A 17,007-nucleotide genomic window follows, 5' to 3' on the forward strand; every position below is an offset into this window, starting at 1 on the left:
ATAAAATCTTTAAAAAGAAAAAGAAAAACAGAGATACAGTGCCCAGTCATCTCCCAGGTCATGGAAGACTCAGAAAAGGAAACAAATAACCTAAGGACGAAAGGGCCTTGGATACCTGTGGGTACATCCTCACCTCTTTACAAGTGCAAAGCCATGAACCACATAGAGTGGTCTTTATTCCAGGGGTAAGGGCTTCAACACACACTAGTAAGACTTGGTCCCTGTACTTGCTCAAAGAGAAGCTTTTTTTCTTTTTTTGTAAAGATTTTGTTTATTTGAGAGAGAGAGAGAGAGAGAGAGAGTGCAGAGGGAGAAGTAGACTTCCTGCTGAGCAGAGAGCCTGATGCAGGGCTCGATCCCAGGACCCTGGGATCATCACCTGAACCGAAGGCAGACACTTAACCGACTGAGCCACCCAGATGCCCCTCAAAGAGAAGCCCTGAACTACCCATTTCACAACTGCAAACTAAGATGTCAACCCACCCTTGAAACCATACACTCCAACACTTCATCACTGAACAAAAACCCTACAATACTGTCTTCAGTTTTCCACTCAACTTTTCAAGTTTGATTATAAACACATCTTACCAGGGGTGCCTGAATGGCTCAGTCGGTTAAGCATCCGACTTTTGATCTTAACTCAGGTCTTTATCTCAGGGTCGTGGGTTCAAATCCCACCTTGGGCTCTCTGCTTGAAATTCTCTCTCCCCTTTCTCCAGCCCCTCCTCCACTGCGCTTTCTCTCTAAAATAAATAAATCTTTATTTTTTTAAAAAGATTTTATTTATTTATTTGCAAGAGAGAGAGAGAGAGCATGAGGGGGGGAGGGGCAGAGGGAGAAGCAGACTCCCTGCTGAGCAGGGAGCCCGATGTGGGACTCAATCCCGGGACTCCAGGATCATGACCTGAGCCGAAGGCAGTTGCTTAACCAACTGAGCCACCCAGGCGCCCAATAAATAAATCTTTAGAAACAAAACTGAAAACCAGCACCTCTTACTAAAGGTTAGTGGGGCACCAGGTGCGTAGGATCTGCTGCCATCTGGACTGTGGGGTGCGGCTCAGGGTCTGCAGCCACGGCTCCGCACAACACTGTCTCCGTGGCCCTCAAGCAGGGCCACAGGGTGACCACGAACATGAGCAAGCCGAGGTACGGCCGCTGCAGCAGGCGCCCCACCAAGCACACCAAGTTCGTGCAGGACGGGACCCGAGAAGCCCCATACAAGCAGCATGCCACGGAGCTGCTCAAGGGCTCTAAGGACAAGCACACCCTCAAGTTCATCAAGAAAAGGGTGGGGAAACACATCTATGCCAAGAGGAAGACAGAGGAGCTGAGCCACGTCCTGGCAGCCATGAGGAAAAGCTGCAGCCAAGAAGGACTGAACCCCTCCCCTCTGTATGTAATAAAGCCTTTTTGGAACTTGGAATGAACACATGAACACACACACACATTCCCCTTACTAGCCCTTTTATTTTCGACCACTTAGAAGAATCCTCGGATTATGAGCAGTACATTGAATATATGTATGAAATGAGAGTATTTTGTTTATATATTTAAATATTTTATTTTTAAGTAATCTCTACACCCAACGTGGGGCTTCAAACTCACAACCCCGAGATCAAGAGTGACATGCTCCACCAACTGAGCCAGCCAGGCGCCCCTGAAATTAGAGTTTTTCTTTTAAAGATTTTATTTATTTATTTGACACAGAGAGAGAGACACAGCGAAGAGAGGGAAGGAACACAAGCAGGGGGAGTGAGAGAGGGAGAAGCAGGCTTCCTGCGGAACAGGGAGCCCGATTCCAGGACCCCAGGATCATGACCTGAGCCGAAGGCAGAAGCTTAACAACTGAGGCCCCCAGGTGTCCCCAAAATTATTTTAAAGCAAATCTCGGGCGCCTGGGTGGCTCAGTTGGTTAAGCGACTGCCTTCGGCTCAGGTCATGATCCTGGAGTCCCTGGATCGAGTCCCGCATCGGGCTCCCTGCTCGGCAGGGAGTCTGCTTCTCCCTCTGACCCTCCCCCCTCTCATGTGCTCTCTCTCATTCTCTCTCTCTCAAATAAATAAATAAAAAAAAGCTTTAAAAAAAAAAAAAAAAAAAAAAGCAAATCTCAGATGTCAATAAATTTCTCCTCTAAATACCTTAGCACATATCTTATAACACATCTTACAAAAACAAGAATTACTTAATGTCATTTAATGCCAAATCCATGTTCAAATATCTCTAATTGACTCAAGTGTGTCTTTATTTTTTTTTTTTTTTTTTTTTTTTAAAGAGATGGTACCTGCTGGCTTTTTTAATTTATTTTAAAGATTCTATTTATTTGACACAGAGAGACAGAGCGAGAGAGGGAACACAAGCAGGGGGAGCAGGAGAGGGAGAAGCAGGCTTCCTGCAGAGCAGGGACCCCGATGTGGGGCTCGATCCCAGGACCCTGGGATCACGACCTGAGCCAAAGGCAGACGCCTAACGACTGAGCCACCCAGGTGCCCCTAAATAGTTCACTGTTACAGTTTCTTCTAGAGTAGATGTTAAGAGGTCAGAACCTCTCTGAGAAGAGGAAGCGGGCACATCGGCCGAGCCGAGCACATTGGCCGAGCCCGATTACCCCTGGAAATCACACTATTACTAACAAGACACGCACGTCACATTGGGATTTGTGCTCTACTTGTTTTTCCCTAGTCAAACCCAGCCCTCAAAAGATGAAGGACATTATTTGTCATACATGGTCGCGGGGTGTTCCTGTTGGTTTGCCCATGTGTTTTCGACATGTGTGGGTATGATTTAGACTATAAAGGCACCTTCCAGTTTAAAAGGAGAGAAAATAGTGAGCTACTTATAACACACCATGTATGTCAATTAAAACCACATTCCTGCCTCACTGCATGAACTTGAAGAGAGGAAAGCACAGTAAATATAGAATGGCTGGCTACAGAAGAAATGGAAAAGATGTGGGGAATGTGGGAGGGGAGCCAAACAAGAGAAGGGTCTTGCACAGACAATGATAAAATGCTATGAACTAAATATTTTATACACACACACACACACACACACACACACACACCCCTAGCTGCTGCAAGTCTGTTGAAAAATCCTCATACTTACGTTATCCTCTGTTCCATAAAACTATCTGGATCCGTGGCAGTGTAGGATGTGATTTCCAGGCCCACGCCAAAGTCTTCAGGTATTTCCACTGTCTTTGGACAAGGCACAAAGACAGGGGCTTCATTCACATCCTCCACGTCCACAGTGACGGTGGCTGTGGAGGTGGAGAGAATGACCTCAAACGGGGCTACATTCACCACGGTCACGTACAGAATATACTGCTGCTTGGCCTCGAAATCCAAGCCCTAAGGAGCAAAAAAGAAAGGAGTTAAAAATATATTTTATGTTAGTGTAAAAAAAAAAAAAAAAGATTACATCCTTAACTATGGCTATTGATCAGCAATATCTTCATGGTTCTCCAATCTAGCTGTGTTAGGAAGAAATAACTTGAGAAGTTCTGAAGAAAATGAAGGCCTGCACCCTAACCCAGCAAACAATAATCTCTGAGGGTGGGGCCTGGCTGTGGATGTTTTTCAAAAGCTAACATGCAACCATATTCAAGACGAGAACCCTAGCAGAAGAATAAAAATGAACTACATATGTGAAGCCTCAAACAGCAAAACCCAGTGAACAAACACTAGTACCTTAAGTCATTTATTATCCAAGACCAGTAAGAATGTTGATATCCTATGGGACGTGTTGTCCATGTGACAGCAGATGGACAGAAGACCCTGCTTCTGACCTCACTGATCTCAATCAAGTTTAGTGACAACATGAAGTTCAGAATCAGCCAACAACAAGGTCAAAGCCCAGGTGAGCCATTTCCTAGCTGTGTGGTCCAGGCAAATTAACTTCTGGGTCTGTTTCCACACCCAAATACATAGGAAAAGGAACTGCTTCATAGAGTTGCTGTAAGGAATAAACTGGGAACTTTTATGAGGGACTTTGTGTACAGTAGGGGCTCATTTTACTGGCTTCTTTCTTTTGTTGGTAGCATAGAAAATGTTGACATCCAATATTCGGTGGGAGATAAGGTTATGTAGTAAGTGATGCAAGGATGGATGGTTTTGCTCACTTGCTCAATAAGGAAGTCTAAGTTTGGGGGCTAATCCAGGGATCCGCTAACTCTGACTTTGACAAAGAAATCACCCAACTTCTTAGTTTTCAGGTTTCCAAGACATCTTTCAAAAAGTCATTTGTCCCACTTCTAAAATAATCCAGCAAAATGGCAGAGACCAGTAAGCCATTTTTCCTCTCATTTGCAAAATGGATATGGGGCAAATGTTTCAGGGAGAAAGCCTTTTAAAACAGATGGTACTTTCTCCTCAATTTCAAGAGGCTGCGTAGGAGCTTCTCACATGTGCCTGAAGAGTTGCTGCAAACCCCAAATGGCCCACCAGAACCTGGGAAAGCTGCCCACCCCTAGCCCACCAATGCCATGCTAATCTACTTCTTAGAAGACATCAAGGGACAAGGGAGTGGGCAGCTAGCTGTCGATTTCTGCATCTTGCCAGGCACCATACAAACCTTAGCTGTTTTCAAAATGCCGTAGTTGGTTACTGGGTCTGTGGTGACGACAAATTGCTCATTGTTATTGTTCAATATGGTGTACACGGCCTGCCATGCTGGGGTATTGGGAACATCGTCATCAGTCACTTTGAGTACGGCGATTTCAACGTTAGCCTTGTTCTCAGGCACCCGCCCCTGGTACTACAGAGCAAAGGAGAAGATGGGTCACTTATGACATCCTGACACCTAATAGATGAGCCAGGTCCGTGAAGGCTAAAGAAATCCTTTCTGAGTCCAAGATTCAAGGAGAGTCTTGGAAGAAGTACCCATTCCACCAGTGGAGTCCCTATTTCCTGTTGGGGGAGGAGCCAACACTACTCAAGGTACATCATCCTTCAAGACTACCTGAGCTGGCTTTTTAAGGACCTGGCTACCTGGGCCCCTCAGCACACTCTGGGCCAGTTGCTGACTGTGATCTTAATCAAACTCAAGACACTGTGGCTTATCTACTACTCCCCTCCTCTTCCATCATTCCCAGTGGTACCAATGATTTTCATAAAACAAAAGTCTGGTCAGTATAGTCCTCTGCTTAAAACCTGATGACATCCCCTTGCACTCAGGATAAATTCTAAAATTCTTACCTCCATCTACAAGGTCCTGTAGGACCCAACCTCCTTTGCTTCACTACACAGACTGTTTTTCAGTTCTTGAAAACTTTTTATTGATTCAGGGCATTTTGCATATGGTGATCCCTCTGCCTAGAACACTCTTCCACTGTCCCCTGTCCCACATTTGACAACCTCCTTTCAAGTCTTATTTTTTTATCATGGTTATTTCATATTTTATTAGACTGATGTACATTTCACCATTTCTTGAGACGTAAAGCGAACAGAGGACTAAGAATGTAGAATACTGAAGGAGGTAAAGCCATCCACAAATTTATTGAGTAAACTAGAAAGGTACGTAAAACTTTGGGTTGGAATAGAGGGAAAAACCTGTTCTGAGCTGAAGGGAGGTCCTTGGTTTCGAACAAAAATCTCCTAAAGGCTCTACTAATACAAGGGTCAGTTTATAGAAAAACTACGAATTGCACAGAAGCCCATTAGGCAGAAAAAATGGGCAGGATAGAAGGCCATGGGCTGTGGGGGCAGCTGGTCTGCGGCAGGAATGGCTGGGCTAGAGGAGCAGGCTGGAAGAAGTCTATATGCAGAGATCAGCGCGTTCACCCAAAGCCCAGGCTTTCTACTGGTCTCTAGAATGCTGATGCTTTCCTCAGACAAGGCCTTTCTCATCTTACTATAAATGTTACGGGCTTTGTGAAGCCTTCTTGTACTCACAATACCTGTGTCAGGGTGGCAGACACGGCTAATTGCCTAGTAAATAACTACTCGCCCCTTCTTCACGAACTATATTGTTGGGGGCAACAATGTGTCCAAACAAAATATTTTATTTCCAGTCATCCTCTAAGACAGCAGTTGCTAATAAGAGGTTAAGGAAACTTGTGGGATGGGTCTGCACAGAAGTAAGAGGCCTTGACTTAGCAGCAATGCCTTTTGCTCCCCATGCCCTTGCATCCTTCCTGAATGAAGCAGAGAAATAGCTGGAGCTCTGGCAGCCATCTGGGGCCATAAGGGGCCACTGAGGATAGAAGCCATGCACCAGTGATGGTGGGACAGCAAGACTAAGGAGGTTCCATTAACAGTGTAGATACTCTAGCTCTAGGTTTTTTGTGACACAAGAGAAAGTTTACCCTATTTGTTTAAGGCACAGGAGTGAAATCTCTGTTACTAACCACTGAGCTTATTTCTAACTAACATATTAAGATTTAGAGTTCTTTCGTGTGGCTTTTAATACCTTCTCCTCATCTTCATTTAATGTAATTGTACACAATAATTTGTACAGGTTATCGAACATCTCCCTAGCTAGACTATCAACTCCACTGAGAACAGAATCTTTGTCTTATTGTGATAATATCTCCAGTGTATAACGCAATTCCTGTGTTACAAACTTAGAAAGTATTTGTTCAGTGAATAAACAAAACCTGGTAAGATTTGCTACCAAGATGTAGAACATGAGGACATGAGTTCAAAAGGTGCCTTAAAAGAAACAAAAACAAAAACAAAAAAACCCCACTCATCTCTGCACCCAACATGGGGCTTGAACTCAAAACCCCAAGATCAAGAGGCGCATGCTCCACGGACTGAGCCCGCCAGGCGCCCACAGGTGCCATTTGCAACTCTGCAAACCTGTCTCAGCAGGCCTGTGCTGAGGAGGACAGAGAAGATTGCCATCCCAACTGGCTTGCTTCTTAAAGCTCACTAGTATGGGGCAAGTTTTCAAAGCGTTCACCCATGAGCAGTTGCACAACAACGGAGGCCCTTTCTTTGGAAACCGCCCAGGGGGTTGCAGAGTTACCGTGGTGGGTTCGAAGATGGGGGGGTTATCGTTGATGTCAGTGACTGTGATCACAGCTGTTGCGGTTGTACTCAAGCCTTCACCTTGCAGGTCAGCAGCCTCAACCACCAGGGTGTACGTGGGAATACTCTGCAGAGATCAAACACATTTGAGTCAGGACCAACAGCCACATCAAGCCCAGCCCAGAACATGGAAACAGTTTACTTGATCATTTGCTTCAATGCCAGCCTGCTTTCTAGGTACAAAACCTCTAGAGAGCTATTTAGACGCAAAGCTCAGACCATAAACATAGTAAGTGGCAACTGACCTCCGCAGAGTTTTACATTGTCCATGTGATTTAGCTGATGTCTATTTGCCCTCAACCCCCTCAAGACCCTCTTCACCCCTGACCTCCCGGTCCAGCCCGGTGGTGAGCACGCTGATGACTCCTGTGTCCTTGTTGATAGTGAACATCATGCTGTTAGGCAGGAGGGGGTCTTGGGTGACGATGCGGTAAGCAATGGCGGCGTTGTAGGTGTTCTCATCGTCGTCCGCATCTGTGGCTGTTACCTGCATCACGGAGGTGCCTGCAAGTGCCGAGGGAGGGAGAGATTCAGTTAAGCTGCACTTTGGATTCTGGTCAACACGGCTCAGATCAATTCTGTCCAGAGTGTTAAAGAAGGAGCCCCGGGAAATGGTACCATGTTATGGCTCCTCCATTCTCTAATTCCCAAAATTTTTACCAAAATGGTAGGGGAGGAAGAAAGCATTCCACCCCATGAGCAGTGTTCCAAGGACTTGGCTTTTCCAACAATTTTGGATGGTGGCTGGAGCTGAGGAGGATGGAGAATAAATAAACTAAAACACTGTGCCTTGTCTCCCATCCTGAGTGAATGAGGTGGAAAAGAGAAAAAAAATCCCACCAATATTCACAACTGGCTTCTCAGGCACAGCTTCATCACAGAGAATGGTCATTTGCGATCACAGCCTTCAAGGTGGCAGAGAATACTTACAGCACCTGTGACTGTCAAAGGACCAGTGCCCACAACATCGACACAATTCCTACGGCTCCACGGGAAAAGGACAAATAGCCCAAGGGAAAAAGGAGCAAAGGACTTGGAGAGACAAGTCATAAAGAAGAAACCCAGATAGCCAGCAAACATAGAAAATGTTTATTAGCCCACTAACAAATCAGGGAAAGGCCATTTAAAATTGTACGGCATACAACTGCACAGTCAACAAAGCTAAAACGTCTTAACAATTCTAGGATATCGATTCCTGGTGGGAGCGTTAAGTGGTTCAACCACTTTGGAAAACAGTCTGTCACCATGTAGTCACACTGAACAGGAACATACCCTATATAACCGAGCCAGCTGCTCTTATGGATATACACCCTAGAGAAAGCCTTCTGTGTACGCATCAGGTAATATATTAAAAAATGTTCTGAGAACACTACTTCTAATAAGAAGAAACTGAAACAAACTCATTTTCCATCAACAGAGGAATAAAGTGCTTTATATAAATATAAAAATATTGAATATGATGTAGCAATGAGAATGAATGAATGACCTTGGGCTGCTATGGGCACCAACATGAAGAACTTTATGTACATAAAGCTGAATGAGAGAAGCACACCACAGAAATACATGTTAAGTGTGATTCCACGAATACAAAGTTTGAAAACATGCAAAAAAACCGGATATTGCTGAGGGGTAAATATACACATGATGAACAAGATAAAGGAAAGCAAGGAATGATTGCCGAAGTCAGGGCAGTGGCTACATTTACAGGGAAGAAAAAAGAATGTGTTCAGGAATGGCAAAGATCTGTTTCTTAATCAGGGAAGGTTCTTAAACTGCTCCTTTTTGGGAGGTGGGGGCGTGGTGGTGGTGAGCTCTATGCCCAATGTGGGGCTTAAACCCACAGCCCCAAGATCAAGAGTCACATGCTCTACTGACTGAGCCACCCAGGCACCCCTCTTAAACTGCTTTTTTTTTTTAAAGATTATTTATTGATTTACTTTACTTATTTATTACTTATTTATCTGACAGAGTGAGAAGAGAGCACAAGCAGGGGGAGCAGCAGAGGGAGAGGGAGAAGTAGGCTCCCCGCTGAACAGGAAGCCCGACGCGGGGCTTGATTCCAGGACTCCTATTTTATAATACACATTTCTGTAGAATGGATGTTTTACACTCTCTCTCTCTCTCTCTTTCTCTCTCTCTCTCATTGGCTTCCAAAGAAGTTCTGTTCCTACGAAGGACCTGACCCCAAACACAAGCCCCAACACTTTGAGGTCCAAAGAATCTAAGTGTCCTTCTGGGTGTTCAGCTCCTCGAGACTGGCCATACCTGGAAGAGCACCTTCCATGACAGATCCTTCGAAGACCTGCTGGGTGAACTCGGGCTTGTTGTCATTCTGATCCGTCACCGTGATCACGATCTCCATTGGGTCTTCCACTGCATTCCCATTAGAAGACACGGCGTGAGAGTAGAGCTGTAACAGCCAAGTGAGGGTTACTTGGGCCCCAACAAGGAGGAAGAAATGCGAGAAGTCATGTGACTAGAACTCCAGCTGGCCTCCACTCCCTCCCACTCTCCAAGACCCAAGGATGGACACCCCCCGCAGAGAACTTTTCTCACACATGTGCTGCTGCTTCAGGGGTCATGACACTGGTTGAGGTCATGATACGTAAAGACTCATGGGTTGCAGAACACACCCACCAGGTCAGAGCTCCCATTTCCCACAGGAGGGCTGGGGAGCCAGGCCTAAGAGACAAGAGCAGAGGCCTAAAACATTCTTATTCCCAGCAGGGTAAAATTTCCTCTGGCTGTTCTAGTCGAGTGTCTCTCCCAGATTTTTTTGCATTGGCCTCAATGCATTACCCCCCCCGCGCCCCCAGCTCTGCAAGCTCACACTGCTACCAAGGCCCAGGAATGGCTTTTGCTCCCCATCATCATAAATGGCCTCTTCCTTTGGGTCAGGGACTTTCAGCCCCAAGAGTAAGTTGTTATCTTGGGTCTAAACTCATGTATGATCCTAAGGTTTCTCCTTTCTTTATTCCCAATGGGAAAAAAAATCAACACCCCTCCCCCATTTTTCCAGACTCTCCTGTCATCTCCCCTTCTCAACAGGTGTAGAGGTATCCAATTGAGCCTCACATGTCCAGAGCATCTGATCTAGGGATCCAACATGGGTTGACCAAAAAATTTTGGAAGGAGATAACCCCCTATTAGCATGCTTCTGAGAGATACTCACAATGTACTTGGCAATTTGTTCTCTATCCAGAGGCTCTGTCACCTTCAGCCATCCTGTTTCTCTTTCAATAACAAACACACCAACAGGAGGTGTGTCAGCTCCTTGGCCAGTGATGCTGTAGAAAACCTTGATTTCTTTGTCTCTGTTAGATTTGATCTGGAGACCACACAGAAACAAATAGAATTATCAAGGAAGGATCCTGACATTGGGGCTTTCCCCCCTTTTTTGGTCTAGGTCCTTCTCTGCCAAACTGCTCCCGGAGAAATAGAAAACTTCCTTCTCTACCTGAACCAGATTTTTAGGAAATGGGCCTTTCTCATTTTCTGGGCAGCTGATAGGAGGGATAACCCAGTCTCTCTTCTGTCTTCTGAGACCATGCTGGGAGTTGGGAAACGTGAGGACTTCTGTCTGGGTTTCAGAGAGAGCATCCTAAAAGGAAAGGAGATAAAGAACAAAATCAGATAATTCAGGATAGATAATACAGGCCAAACAGTCCCACCTAACCAGCCAGCATCTCCAGCCTTCTTGGGGCCAGGCGATGGTTTTAATTTAGTAACAAAACACAACCCAATGAACTTCTCTGCCACATAATGAAGACGGTGTTCCCTTCTGATCCTTCTAATGTCCAGAGTTCAAGTAATCATTATGTATACACAATTACACATTTGAGGGTTAAATATTATTTTGCAAATTATTTCAAGCCTAAATATATTATACCTGTCAATTTTAATAGAACATTACACCCTGATAATTTAATATGAGCTTATTCAACAACAGGATATGCAAGCGTTTCAATTTTCTTTTATGTTTTTCCTAGGGGCTTAGGTCCCCGAAGTGGAGCTCTCAGCCAAGATGAGTTAAGCTTTAGGAATTGGTACTAAGAACTACTTTGTGATCAATACAAATTCTTTAATCTCATTGTGTCATTTTATCTGTTTGGTTTCCATTTGTTCTAACAGAGGCTGTTGGGATGGGGACCAAAAACACCCTTTGAGATTTGTATCGAACGGTTTTCATGTGTGATAAAGATAACTTTATGCACACACAGGGAAATAAGATAGTGGAAGATGGAAGAAAAATACCCTCCAAATTGTTTAAGTGCTTTAAAGTGATTAGTGGTAATACATGAAGGTTCTAGAGGACAGTTCTATCCCCAACTCCCCACATAATCACTGATCACTGCTTGCCAAAGGTGATTCAAGCACTATTTCCTGGCTTTTCAGATTTGATTCAAAATGCCTAAAATGCGGCCAGGCTCACGACTTCCCCCTGGGGCGGCAGCTCCCCTGCAGGACTATACCGACCCTGGTTGCCAGAGGAGCAGAGACCAGCAGGTCCTACACCCCCCCCCCGCCCGCCCCCCCGGGGCCAACTACCCATCCTCTTGGCCAGATCAGATGCAGCCACAGGTCCCACCACTCCATTACTAAGAGCTCATGCCCCCTGGTTCCTGCATGCCAAACCAAAGAGGGGGAGAAGGTCGTGGCCCTAGAAAAGGACAGCCACAAACACTTGTGATTATGTGGGCTGCAGCAAAACCTACACGAAGAGTCCTCACCTCAAGGTACAACTGCGAACCCACACAGGTGAGAAGCCCTACCACTGTGACTGGGACGGCTATGGATGGAAATGCACCTGCTCCGACCAACTGACCAGGCACTAGGGCAAAACACACCGGGCACCGCACCCCCTCCAGTGCGAGAAGTGCCACCGGGCCTTCTCCAGGTCGGACCACCTCGCCTTACACATGAAGAGACACTTTTAAAGCCCAAAACAATGGATATGACCCACCCTGACAGAAGAGAATTCAGTGTTCATTTTATTTTATTTTTTACCTTTCACACTGTCTCCCCAACTGCCCCCCCCCGGGGGGGGGAACGGTGAGGGGAGGAACCCAGCCGGAAAGCACTATAATCATGGTCAAGTTCCCAATAACCCAACTTGTGAATGGATAATCAGGAGACACAAGGACACCAGAAGACAAATCAAAGAACCCATGGGGTCTGTGACTGGATCTTCTGTCATTCCAATGCTAAATCCAACTTGAATATTCCTGGACTTACAAAATACCAAGGGGGTGACTGGAAGGTGTGGCTATCAGGGTATAAATTAGAGCCATGAGTTGGGGGGTGGGGAAGACCAGAATTCCCTTGAACTGTGTTTCGATGCAATATAAGTATAAAGATCACCTTTTATTCTCTTTGCCTTCTAAAACCCATTATTATGATATTAGAAGAAGAGGAAGAAATTCAGGTACAGGAAATGGGTTTTTAATAACCTAAACGATGGTGCTTGGTGAGTCTTGGTTCTAAAGGTACCAAATGCGGAAGCCAAAGTTATCAAACTGCTTCATACTTTGACAAGGAAAATCTATTTTTGTCTTCTGATCTACATTTAAGACCTAAGTCAGGTAAATACACCTGGTTTGCTTCTTTAACATTTTTATGCAGACCGTCTGTCATGCATTGTGGTTTCAGATGTGCAATAATTTGTACAATGGTTTATTCCCAAGTATGCCTTAAGCAGAACAAATGTTTTTTTCTATATAGTTCCTTGCCTTAATAAATATGTAATATAAATTATAAAAAATGCACAAGATGGACATAAGACAAGGTATCATTACAGAATCCTTCCCAGTATTGTATTCCTGCATATTGGTTACACACACACACTCATACACACACACACACACACATACACACACACTCTCTCTCTGCATCACTGGATTATTAATATTCTAGAAAACTGGTCCCTCATGAGCCAAGGGCAAGCTGCAGAACCGGTCGTCTAGCTGTAAATCCTCACTATGGCACTTCCTCCTCTTGGGGAGATTATTTTTCTCTGTCCCACAGTTCCCTATGATTTTAAAATGGCAATAATATTGGAAGGATTAAATGAGATACTAGTATTGCAAATAAAGCACTTAGAATAGTGCCTGAAACATATAAATGCTCAAAAAATGGTAATGATGATGGTTAGACAGGTTGGCAAACATCAAGCTAATGGAGGTGAGTTTGGGATTAGATACAGCACAGGAACAAAGTCTTCAAATGACTGTCCGCAAATGTACCCTAAGCCTATTAAATAGGACCACCTTGCACAGCCATGGTGAGTGAACAGCATCAGTGAATGAATCCAGATTCACTTGCCACATTGAAGAGGAAGACAAAGAGCACATCTTGCTGACATCAGAATTGCAGAATATTTTCAGAGAACAGTAATAAAGAAATTATGAACACTGCTAAGAGAACATTAATATCTTTACGTGATGTCAAAGGGAACCATGCCTAAACATACTGAGCATGGTATTCATCCCTCAGAAAAAAATGATACCAGACTGAGAAAATCTACCCAAAGATTAAACACTGGAAAGTTAAAAGTATAACTGACAAATAAAAATTGTGTGTGTGTGTGTATACATTACACACACACACACACGGTGCATAACATGATATTTTGATACACATAAGGTCTATTTTTATATGAATTAAAGGAGAAGTGGGATTGTCACACTTTCTCTCTCTTTTTCTTAAGATTTTAAAGTAATTTCTACACCCAACATGGCATTTGAATTTATAACCCCAAGATTAAGAGTTGCATGCTCCGACTGAGCCAGCCAGGCCCCCCATCACCTTTCTCCTAAGGCAGGGCCCACAGGGTCTCTTGAACCAGAAACAAACCAAAGTGAACCTCAAACCAGCTATGGCAATGTATCCATTCTTCCTTTCTTATTTAAAAATTAAAAAAAAAAAAAAATAAGTAACTGTATCTGTCTCTCTCCATATATATCAGTTTTGTATCCAGCACTGTGTTCAAGTAAAAGAGTATATTTTCTATACTGCACTCATAAGTAGGTATGGCCATGACATCAAGTTCCAACCAGTGAGATACAAGTATTATTTGCTTAAGAATTCCAAAAGGGGGGTGGGGGTGGGGGTGGGGGCGCCTGGGTGGCTCAGTCAGCTAAGCAACTGCCTTCAGCTCGGGTCATGATCCCAGGGTCCTGAGATCAAGCCCCGCATCAGGCTCCCTGCTCCACGAGGAGTCTGCTTCTCCCTCTCCCTCTGCCTGCCACTCCCCGTGTGTGCTCTCTTGCTATCTGTCAAATAAATGAATAAAAAAAAAAAAAAAAAAAGAATTCCACAAAGGGGGTGCCTGGCTGGCTCAGTTACAAGAGCATGTGACTCTAGATCCCAGGGTTCTAAATTCAAGCCACATGTTGCGTGTAAAGATTAAATTTTTTTGAAAAGAATTCCACAAAGGCTTCTTTAAAAAGGCAGGCATACAACTGAGTGATGCATTTTTGTGCTTTCTCCCTTTCTCCTTATCATCTAGAATGAAGATTTGATGACTAGAACTCCAGCAGCCATTTGGGATCATGAGGTACCCTTGAGGATGGAAGCCATGTGCTGAGGATAGCAGAATAGAAAGGAAAGGAGTAACCTGGGCTCCTAATGACTGTGGGGTCTCCATACTAGCTACAACTTACCCTTGAGTATCTTTAACTTGACAGAGAAATACTCTTTTGCATAAACCACTGTCATTCACAGTTTTCTATACTATGTCTATACTATGTGTTTAAACTTAATCATGATACAACAAAAATGAAGGCAGAGGCAAAATTGGCAGAAGTAGGGAGGAAAAGTTTGAAAAACCAAGCTCAAATCTTGTCTTTTGGTCATAAGAGCCTTCCACACACAATTGTCCAGCAAGAACTCATCATGCTGAACTTACATGAACGATGGAATCAGTCGGAGACTTGAGTCAGGAAGTTATGTTAACACACTTCTATTACGTTCTTCATTTTTCTGGTCTATCCAATTACACCAGGGGGAAAAGAATAGATCTATCAGGGCTATTAAGGTCCTGCAACTCAACAATTTTTGGGCAGAAAAACAGGAGACAGCCTGAAAGACCTTGGTACTTCCGACACATTCCGTATTATTAAGGCAGTACCAGGATACGACTAGAACGGCCTCCAGAGAGATATTTTGGTAGGAAGCACCATGGGAACAGTTTAGAAACTAGCAATGGTGTGTGGCTTGGGTAACAATATCCAGCAACATTCTTGCCAAGAACTGGGCAGACATATATCCTTTCATTCATGGCCAATTCACCCATCTGTCCATTCAATATTTATAGGGCCCCTGGTGTGTGCCAAACTGTGGGCCAGGCACTAAGAATACAATGGGGAAGTATCTTGCGCAGATTACAGTCCAACGGAACAAAAGCTTCCCATTGATTCTTCTCCCATCCCAAGACCCTCCCCCCACTAGAAACACAAAGAGTAAAATAAAACGGAGGGTGGGGGGTGGAGATAGAAAAATATGTTAACTAAATTTTAAATTAAAAAAATAATAAAAAGAGTAAAATAAAATGATCAGAGAATTGATCTCTTGTTCATTCTTCCTCCAAGAAGACAATTAACAATTGCTGAGTACTTACTGCACGCCTAACACAGTTGCAGCATTTCACACGTATTAATTCATGCAGTCATTATTTTCTCGACACTATAGGTAACCTCTCTCTGCTTGAAATTCCTTAAATGAACTCTCCCACAGCTACTCAGGTAGCGAGTGGTAGGACTATGATCCAATCCCAGACAGCGTCCACGCTCTTACCCACTATTCTTTATTACCAACAGAAATAAAGATATTAACACTTTGCCATCATTCCACAGGATCCCTCCCCACCCAAACACAAAAAAATTCCCAGCAAGAATTAGTTCAGTTAGACCAATGGTTCTCAACTAGAGGTGATTCCGCAACACCCCCCTCCCCCACCAGTCGGCATTGGCCATGTCTGGACACATTTTTGGTTGTGACGACTAGGAGAGTGCTACTGGTATCTGCCTCGTGGGCTAAAGCCAGGGAGGATGCTAAACATCACAACAACAACAACAATAACAACAAAAAACTATCCAGCCCCAAATGTGAGAGGTGCCAAGGGTAGAGAACTCAGATTAGGCAACAGACTTAAAACAACAGTGAACTTTCAAGAAACACTCCAACATACATGACGGTGGTGGTGGTGGTGCTCGGCTGCCTTCAGTATAACTCTGGTGGAGAGCTTCCTGCGGCTGGAGTCCCAGGCATGGACCAGAAAACTCATCTCCGGTTTATGAAGTTGGAGAGGCCGCTTGACTGTAAGCACACCATCTGTGCTCACTTTGAATCGTGTGTCATCAGCCGTATAGGCTGTCCTTGGTTCACCGGTACATCCTTCAAAACTCACTGCAGGGCATAAATCACAGTGATTAGGAAATGGGGCAGATTCAAGACAAGAGCATTCCTTCTCCCCAAAGTGAACTTGGGCGCGCCTGGGTGGCTCAGTTGTTGGGCGTCTGCCTTTGGATCAGGTCATGATCCCAGAGTCCCGAGATCGAGCCCCACATCGGGCTCCCTGTTCAGGAGGGAATCTGCTTCTCCCTCTGCCCTTCACCTGCTTGTGCTCTCTCTCTTGTGCACGCGCTCTCTCAAATAAATAAAATCTTAAAAAAAAAAAAAAACTTGGTTCACCCACCAAAAGCCTGACTCACACAAAACAGGCACAAGCAAAACAAGCCAGAACTGAAAGATGGCAACGTAGTCAATATTATTATGTCCTTCAGCATTCTAGGGGGACTGTTAATTGTGGTTTCTTTTTCTTACCTACTTGTAAAGTGCAAACACTAACCTGTCTGTAAAGTAACTTCTTTTCAAAAGCCAAAAAAGGGCCTCTCCTTCAGCTGGCTCTTGACAATATGAAAACAGACCACCAAGGTAACAGAGACAGAATACTTACCAAGTCCAAAAGTTAGAGACTATG

General features: G+C 44.4%; 1 protein-coding gene across 1 annotated transcript in view; it reads right to left on the minus strand.

Annotated features, from left to right (window-relative positions):
* CDH1 (cadherin 1) overlaps window positions 1–17,007 on the minus strand; it is an 82,177-nt gene that overhangs the window by 14,358 nt on the left and 50,812 nt on the right. The window contains exons 3-10 of the mRNA XM_036109154.2: window positions 16,216–16,433; window positions 10,486–10,629; window positions 10,201–10,356; window positions 9,294–9,438; window positions 7,357–7,532; window positions 6,967–7,095; window positions 4,570–4,752; window positions 3,103–3,347 (exon numbers count right to left, since the gene is read on the minus strand). Of these exons, the coding sequence (XP_035965047.2) occupies window positions 3,103–3,347; window positions 4,570–4,752; window positions 6,967–7,095; window positions 7,357–7,532; window positions 9,294–9,438; window positions 10,201–10,356; window positions 10,486–10,629; window positions 16,216–16,433 (1,396 nt within the window). The remainder of the gene's footprint in view (window positions 1–3,102; window positions 3,348–4,569; window positions 4,753–6,966; window positions 7,096–7,356; window positions 7,533–9,293; window positions 9,439–10,200; window positions 10,357–10,485; window positions 10,630–16,215; window positions 16,434–17,007) is intronic.

This window comes from Halichoerus grypus, chromosome 15 (genome assembly GCF_964656455.1).
Source record: "Halichoerus grypus chromosome 15, mHalGry1.hap1.1, whole genome shotgun sequence".
Lineage (NCBI taxonomy): Eukaryota > Metazoa > Chordata > Mammalia > Carnivora > Phocidae > Halichoerus > Halichoerus grypus.